Source organism: Toxorhynchites rutilus, chromosome 2 (assembly GCF_029784135.1).
Source record: "Toxorhynchites rutilus septentrionalis strain SRP chromosome 2, ASM2978413v1, whole genome shotgun sequence".
Taxonomy (NCBI): Eukaryota; Metazoa; Arthropoda; class Insecta; order Diptera; family Culicidae; genus Toxorhynchites; species Toxorhynchites rutilus.
Genome location: NC_073745.1, coordinates 58,239,360 through 58,247,665, shown reverse-complemented (window position 1 = coordinate 58,247,665; position 8,306 = coordinate 58,239,360). Strand labels below are relative to the sequence as shown.

The 8,306-nt window shown below is 43.0% G+C and overlaps 1 protein-coding gene across 1 annotated transcript; it reads right to left on the bottom strand.

The window, feature by feature from the left end:
• Positions 1-2,703: 2,703 nt before the first annotated feature.
• LOC129765772 (uncharacterized) lies at positions 2,704-8,095 on the bottom strand. The gene is given in 4 exon segments (XM_055766201.1): positions 2,704-2,980; positions 7,360-7,753; positions 7,756-7,906; positions 7,973-8,095. Coding segments are annotated over 4 exon segments (945 nt in total).
• Positions 8,096-8,306: the final 211 nt, after the last annotated feature.

Here is an 8,306-nt window from a genome sequence, read left to right as displayed (position 1 = left end):
TTGGTCGTGCGAGGAGTATCTTGTTGCCAGATCGAATTTAGAAAACTCTCTTCGGGCTAGAGGAAGGCAGCCCAATGTGCCGGTGAGAGATGTGTTAGCTGGTTTAGACCTTGATTACATGTCCCAAATATATGTCTTCCTAAAAGCTATCAATCTTCGTGTGTGATTGTCCTTATATCCTTATATTCTCCTTTTCCTTTCCCTTCGCGAGAAATCAAATCCCTTCTTACTAACAATAGAGTAAGGTGAAATGTAAATACATGTTAGATATAAGATAGGCTTAAGAATTGAGTATGATGAATGTGAGTGCGAATGTGAGTGAGAACATTGTCAACATATCCTTATATCCCATCCTTTTCCTGAAACAAAATGTCACCCTTCTAAACTCGAGCAAGCCGCGAGTAATCGGTTCTCTACTTCATTAACATTAGAATTAATAAAAAATGTTTATATATACTTGTAACTATACAAATAGGAGTTTGGCTCCTTTAAACTTATGTAACTGAGCCTGTAAAAATAAACGATTTAATAAAAAAAAAAAAATGTGATATTGAAATATATTGATATCGCGGGACATTTTCGTTTCTTTTGCCAAATGCGGGACGTTTCGCGGGACGGAATCTTACGCGGGACATTTTGTTGAAATGCGGGACTGTCCCGCGTAAAGCGGGACGTCTGGTCAGTTTACCCTATATGGGTGTTGTGAATCCAAAGCATGAATCCAAAACATCTGTGGTTTTTCACAGTTTTCTAAATGGCATCGAATAGACCCCCATAAGTTATTTTTGTTAATGTTCATTATGTGGAACACCTTTTGCAGAGATTGAAAACAATGACTCCCCCTAGACGCATGGTATGCGGATTCTCCGGTGTTGTGCTGTATGTTTGCAAATCGCATCCAAAACATCACCTTCACTTTCGCCGCTGTTGCCTCATCGGTGGTGGCCTTCTTTACGCCCCGAATGTTGTCAGTCTGCCAAAAGCGTACCAACGAACGAACAAACGTACGAATTTGGTCATTTTCTGGGCCATGTTTCTTTCTTCCATCCGCGCTCTATGTGTTGTGTAATTTACCATTGCGCGAGACTACGATCCGAGAAATCCCCAGGGTACGAAACATATGAACACTCTCACCTGTCTTCCGGAAGCCGCTTCAATTCCGCCATATCCAGCTCGAGCCTCAAGTTGGCCACCTCGCACAGCAGCCGATCCCGGTCCGCTGTGACCTCCTTCAGTTTCTCCCGCAGCCAGTGATTCTCCAGGGCAAGATCCTGTGCGGAGATGAACTCGTTTTGCTGCTGCATCGATGGCGCTGACAGAGAGCTGGCCATGTGAACTGCCGGATTGATAGCCTCAACCAAGAGGTCATTGGAGGCGCTTGCAGCGGCACTGATACTGTTGTTGTTATTATTATTGTTGCTGTTGTTGTTGCCGTTGGCTCCTGTGGAGCTGGCCAACACACCGCACTCACTATCGCACATTTTTCAGATATTTGGGGCACTCTCTTTTTCTTCACGTGTAGGAGGAAAAAACGATAACTGATCGATGCCACTGTCGTTACGCGGAATCGGATGTCGTAATGTGGGCACTTCTCTTATCACACTCGGCACTCGGCGGGATCGGATTCTCGATTAAATTACAATCTACACTAACACACAGATGGCCCTCGAATCGATTAGCTTCACCTTGAAAACAGGATACTTTTGCACATAACATATATTCAAAACACATTTAGCATTCACATTTTCCCACTTTGATTTAGCTTTCAAGTGCACAACATATCAGCGTGGAGCGCGAAACCATCAATCACCGAAATGCGGCGATCCTTCGTCATCGCGTTGCACAATTCCGTATCCTGCAGCCCTCAGTTGGAACGGTTGGAACACTCCTTTTGCCTTCTATCTCTCTCTCTCTTTTACTCTCTTTCTCCCACTTGAATAGGGTCGATTCTTACCGATTGCTTGTTTTTACTTTCGGCACCTCGCACACATGCGGCCTATCGCACGCACACTCACGCACCCCGATGATATCGTGTCGATTCTATTCAATTCTATTCTTCTTCCTTCGTCTCGTCGTCTCGTCTCGTAGATGTGCAAAATTTTCTCGAATTCGCAATCTCTCTTCCAAGAGTTTGGTTTCCGCACTCACAGGCGGGGGGCCGCTCGCGTTTTTTCACCGTTTTTTACATTTTATCACTAAAACGAAGGTGCACACAGATCCGCACAATTTACGCTGCTGCTGCTGCTGCTCATCCACTTTTCACTTATCCACAAATGCACAAATATTCTTCTCGGCAGGACATTTCTCACCGCGACGCGATGCGATCGAAACACACGGAAAACCGGGCGGCGCAGCACACAACTGCACCATGAACTGCCGAATTCGCACCGTAGGCCCGGACAATGGAGTCCACCGGGCAGCTAAACCGCCTCCCGGAGTAGCAAATGGGTTCGTCCCTGTCCCCAGGGAGACCTATGCAGATCCTGCCACTGCCAGTTGGAGCCTTTACACAGAACAATTCGATTGCATATATGTACTACACCAAAGGAACGGCACAAAACACTCTAACGGCAACACATCACCAAACACAGCTTCCAAACACTTCACAGCAAGCAAAAAGCCCGACAAAGAACGGGGAGAGCAACAGTGCACAGTGCTGCACACAGCGGACAACTCACACGCGCGAACTCGTTTGAAGCGTTTCTATGCGACAACTGCTGGACGACTGGTTTTCCGCTGCTGCTGCTGCTGCTGCTTTCGGATCACTCTCGGGCCTCTCAGGCTCTCGCTAACCGGCCAGCCGAAAACACAGCCAGCAGTGTAGGTTCCGATGCAAACGGTCCAAAACATGCAGAGCGCAGGCAGTGACACCAATACACAGGACGAGCCACAGAGTGAGAAAGAGAGTGTTTTTGTGCCATGCCACGAGCGGCAGAAGCAACACCAACACACATCCGATAACCGGAATGGGAAAATGATACTGGAACCGGGAGGGCGATAAAGATAGGAACATAAACAAAAATGATGAGTGAAAGAGAGGAAGTGAAAATAAAGACCCTGTTGGAAATTTTGTTTGTCGTTTGCTTATGGGTTGAAAGCTTACGCTGACAGTCCCCTCTAGTGGGATGATATGGCATTATACACTGCCATCTGGCGATGGGTTGAAATAGAGCGGAAGTTTAAACTGATTCACTTGGGCGGCGTTGAGCTTCGTACTAAGTTGGTTTATTTAGAAATAAACATTCATTTGAAATACAACGTTATGAATGAAAAATAATGTTTCTATATCAAATATGTATTCTGTATAAAACAATAATAAAAATATTTGCAAATGATAAAAACTTTCGAACGAAAATTGTGTCTGAGAACAATTTAGTGTTATAACAATGAGTTCTGAAAGAAACATTGTGTAGTTTACAGAAGATTGATTAAATGAGGATCAGGACTATGTGTTTTGAGTATTAAAATAACATCAAGTGAAAATTTTCATTCAAATTTCAACAAATTAAAAGACCCTTGAGCCTGTTATTGTTATAGAGTCAATTGTTTCACATCACGATAGATGTCGACACTGTATCGAAAGTACTAGGATCAATTACGAACAGATGGCGTTTAATGGATACACAGTATGCACTCAAACAAATAATTATTAAACATACATAAATTAAACAATAAATAAATAGAATTCTCTGCGGAGAAAACTGAAATGGTCGATTTTTTCTAGGAAGCACGAACCCGCCCAATTTCAGCTTCGCCTATCCGGCAAAACGATCCAACACTCTATGGTTTTCAAATACCTGGGTGTATATTTTGATCCTAAATGTACCTGGGGAAGACACATTGCGTATCTGAAACATAAATGCCAGCAAAGAATCAATTTTCTCCAATTACCGGAACATGGTGGGGTGCCCATCCAGGAGACCTCATTCAGTTGTACAAAACAACGATATTGTCAGTGTTAGAATATGGCAGTTTTTGCTTCCGATCAGCTGCCAGGATTCATATTCTCAAGCTGGAGAGAATACAATATCGTTGCTTGCGTATAGCCATGGGGTGTTTGCATTCGACACATACGATGAGTCGCGAAGTCTTGGCAGGAGTAACCCCGCTTAGGCTAAGGTTACTTTGGATAGGAGTACGCACGAAAATTCGATTGTACGAAGAGAAGCAAACAATTTTGTTCGATAGAAGCTGACGAATTCGAACGAAGCAAGGAGGAAGCAATGTAACCACACCAATACAACTCAATGTGGTTGTTTACTTTCACTATTGCATACAATTCGTACGATCACTTTTCTGCATCCAGTGTCACCGCCGCCTTACTCTTCGGTTCACAGAATTATCCTACAGATTTCTCATCCGTTGCAAGATCATGAATCCATTGGTGATTGATAACTTCGAAAATCTACTACAACTGACTCCTCAGTCAAGTTTTATGTCTTTATACCATTAGTACCTTACCCACGACGTGCACCCTTCACCAGGCATCTCCAACCAAGTTTGCTTCCCTTACTTCTGCAATTCCTCTGTCATTTTTGATCTGTCCATGCGCCAAAAAATCCATGGAATCCCAGATCACCTACGCTCCGATTCTATTCCGCCGATATTTTCGGCAGAATATGGGAAAGTTGGATCTGATAAAATGTTCTTTACTGACGGTTCATTCATAAACGGGTCCACTGGCTTCGGCATCTTCAATGAAAAAGTGCCTCTTTCAAACTCAAAGATCCCTGTTCCGTGTATGTCGCTGAAATGGGTGCATTGCCCATCGACCATTATTTTATTTTTTCAGGCAGTCTCAGCTCAATAGAGGCAATCCGCTCAATGAAAGTTGATAAACGCTCATCTTATTTCCTAACAAGAATAAGACATCTATTCGTCGTTTTGTTTTGGTCGAAAAATTATTCAAGATTGCCTTAGCATGGGTTCCCTCTCATTGCTCGATACCGGGGAATGAGAAAGCGGACTCGCTAGCTAAGGTGGGTGCTTCAGAAGGCACACTTTTTGAAAGGCAAATTGCTTATAATGATTTTTTCCACATTCCTCGTCAGTATACGCTCGTAAGTTGGCAGCGCATGTGGAGTGAAGATAAGTTCGGTCGCACGATTATCCCTAAGGTCTCGACGAGTGCATGGTTCAAGGGATTGAATGTAGGTCGTGATTTTATTCGCTATATCTCGGCTTAAGTCCAATCACTACAACCTAAACGCGCATCTTTATCGCATTGGGCTCGCAGCAAGCAATTTATGTGATTGTGGCGATGGCTACCACGATATCGAGCATGTTGTCTGGTCGTGTATTCGGTTCCATGCTGCCCGCTCTCAGCTCTACAGAGCATTGAGGGCACAAGGCAGACAATCGGATATCCCCGTCCGGGACATCTTAGGTAGCCGTGATCCTGATCTTCTGCTCCATCTATACCTGTTCCTCAGAAACGCCGATGTTAACGTTTAATTATGTTTCCTTTGTAGTGTCCCTGTTTCATATCCCTCCTATCTGATCTATAAACTTTTACTTAGTCGCGGCCAAGGAAAGTGAAGTGGAAGGTAAAACGTAATGTCAAAATTGCCGTTCAGGCGCTACTCACGAATGTTTGAATTTGTTTACAAATATAGAACGCATCTAAGCAACACTGAAACACTTTGAAGGTTTTTCGTCAACGAAATTTCTCCGGACAAACGTATTTTGGAGCTTGCTATGTGAGTTCTGAGTGAGTTCAAGGCGTGTTATAAGGAAATATAAATCACAACTATGTACTATTGAAAAACACACTGCTAGCTTTATTACAGCTTTCTGTTATCCCGAATAAAACTTATCATCCGAAACGTACGGTAAATAGGATCTTCGCTTTCCACGAGATTCTTGCTTTTGGTGTGTAATTTTGACGTAGGACTACGTCTTTCATTTCTATACCGGGGTGTAAAATCAAAGTTTCGAAAACGAAAGCGTTACGCCGGAGAACGAGATTTTGAGTGTTAATAGCTCCTAAACAACTGAACGAAATGGTATGATAAACACTTCATTCGAAAGATAAAATGTCTACGCGTTCTATACTTGTTACTTTCTGATCCAAAAACTTGTTTCAATAGTCTTAAAATTGCTTTCAAAACAGGCTATTGAAATCATCAATCGGTATATAAGCGAGCGCCGCTCGGAAATCCACTCAGTTCTAATTGAACAGCGATTGGAGCATGTTGTCGCTGTTGTGGTGAAGCTCTTCTTTTATCATGAAAGCGCGAATGAACGGTGTCACCAAGAGCCAAGAACCTTAGGCCAGAAAGGAATCCATCAGGAGGAGAGTGATGCCACAAACGGTTCCCCGGGAAGATCTCGAAGCAACCGCTACACACACACACACACACATACACGCGCGGAATTCTTTCCGTTTGGATGCCATTCGGCATCGAGAAAGATCCGGAAAATAATCTGCCAGTTCCTCTGGGAATTTAAAATTACATTCATGTGAAAGAGTTTATTTGAATGTTTTCTATCCATGTAACACTGTGACCAAATACATTTGGTTTTGTGATTTTTCAATCAATCGCAATTAACAGGATAGCTTCTGAAGATTATTCTTCACCGTCAGTAGGATATTTCCGTATCCAATATTGTATGCGCCCGCAATCGATTATTGCTCAGTCGCCGAAAGTTCCGAGCTCAGAGAGTTCATTCCCCTCTAGTTTGCCTTCCAAATTGCCATCGTAAACCACGCCTTCTCTCGATTCAATCACGCACAAAAAGCATACTTAAGCGATACTCTGGTGGTGAGACGCATTCATTTTTCGTGAGGACATCGACAAGACAACATCGTTGCTGAGGATGCTGGACGGCGAAGGATCGAGATCTGCCCTGAAACGCAAGCAGTTTGTTTGAAACTGTGAGGGAGCACAGAGAAGCCGATCCTTCAGGAGAAGATAAGGTGACCATCGAAGCAGCCGCTACAAATACACATACACGCACGGAATTCTTTCCGTTGGATGCCGTTCAGCATCGAGAAAGATCCGAAAAATAATCTGCCAGTTCCTCTAGGAATTTAAAAATACATTCATGTGAAAGAGTTTATTTGAATGTTTTCTATCCATGTAACACTGTGACCAAACACATTTGGTTTTGTGATTTTTCAATCAATCGCAATTAACAGGATAGCTTCTGAAGATTATTCTTCCCCATCGGTAGGATATTTCCGTATCCAATATTGGATGCATAAAATCTTGTGCCTCCAACGTAACGTTCTCGTTTTCGAAGTTCTCCAAATATTCATTCATTCAGAATGAATTCAGATTCATCTTCAAACAAATGATCTCTAAATCAACGATAGTCCTACGTCACCCTTGCGGTTATACCATAGATATAACCCACTTCCTGTTTTTCAAATGTGTTAAGACGAATCGTTCTTTGTGTTTAATTGTAATAATATAACAATCATAATCCTCGAATGCCAGTTCCTGGCCGCCGTATGGAACGTAGTAAGTGCCATGTGACGGCTGCACTTTACCGACCTTTTGAGTTCTCTCGTGCGATACACGACCGACGAACAGTGGCTCTCCGTCCTCACATTCTCCTGCCGGAATAGCATTCGGAGGGACGTTACTTCCGCTGGCTGAAACAAAGGTACCAGCTGCATCACATTGAACTTCATATTCGGCAATTGTTTTCTCAGCATTACCCCATGGAACGTGACACATTCCATGGGAGGCGATCAATTTTCCCGGAATGACTGCGCCTTAATGGCGAGCGCGACCAATTAAAAAAAGCTTGTTAAAATGTGTGTTGATGGCTTTTCTTCGTTCTCCAGTATAATCCAGTGGCACCCCAATCGGTGCAAACACTGATTGATTGGAAATGGATCGGGGTTCTCGTAACATAGAAAAGCTGTCACAGCTCCTTCCATACAGGTGGTGATGACCTAGAAAGATTAGAGGTAACAAATAGGTCATTTTGCTATTATATTTGTTGTTGAGAGGTAACTCACATCATCAAGCCACTTAATCCAGAGTCCACGGAACTCGCCAGCGTTGAGAATGTCGGGAGCTTCCACATCGCACACTTCTGGCTCGGCACGGTTTTTTGAATAACGAATGTAATCTTCTTCCATCCACCGTTGAATTATTAGTATTGCATGTAACCTTAAACTGATTTCGCCAAACAAAAATCATATTCCAAGTTATCTACATGCAACAACTTTGAGATCATTGCTGTCCAGCTTGAGTTGCAATCAGATGCGTTTTTGTTTTCCTTCTTCGACGAATTGAAACATAACCATGACAACGTTAGGAACTATTTAATAACAAATCTAAACACTATCG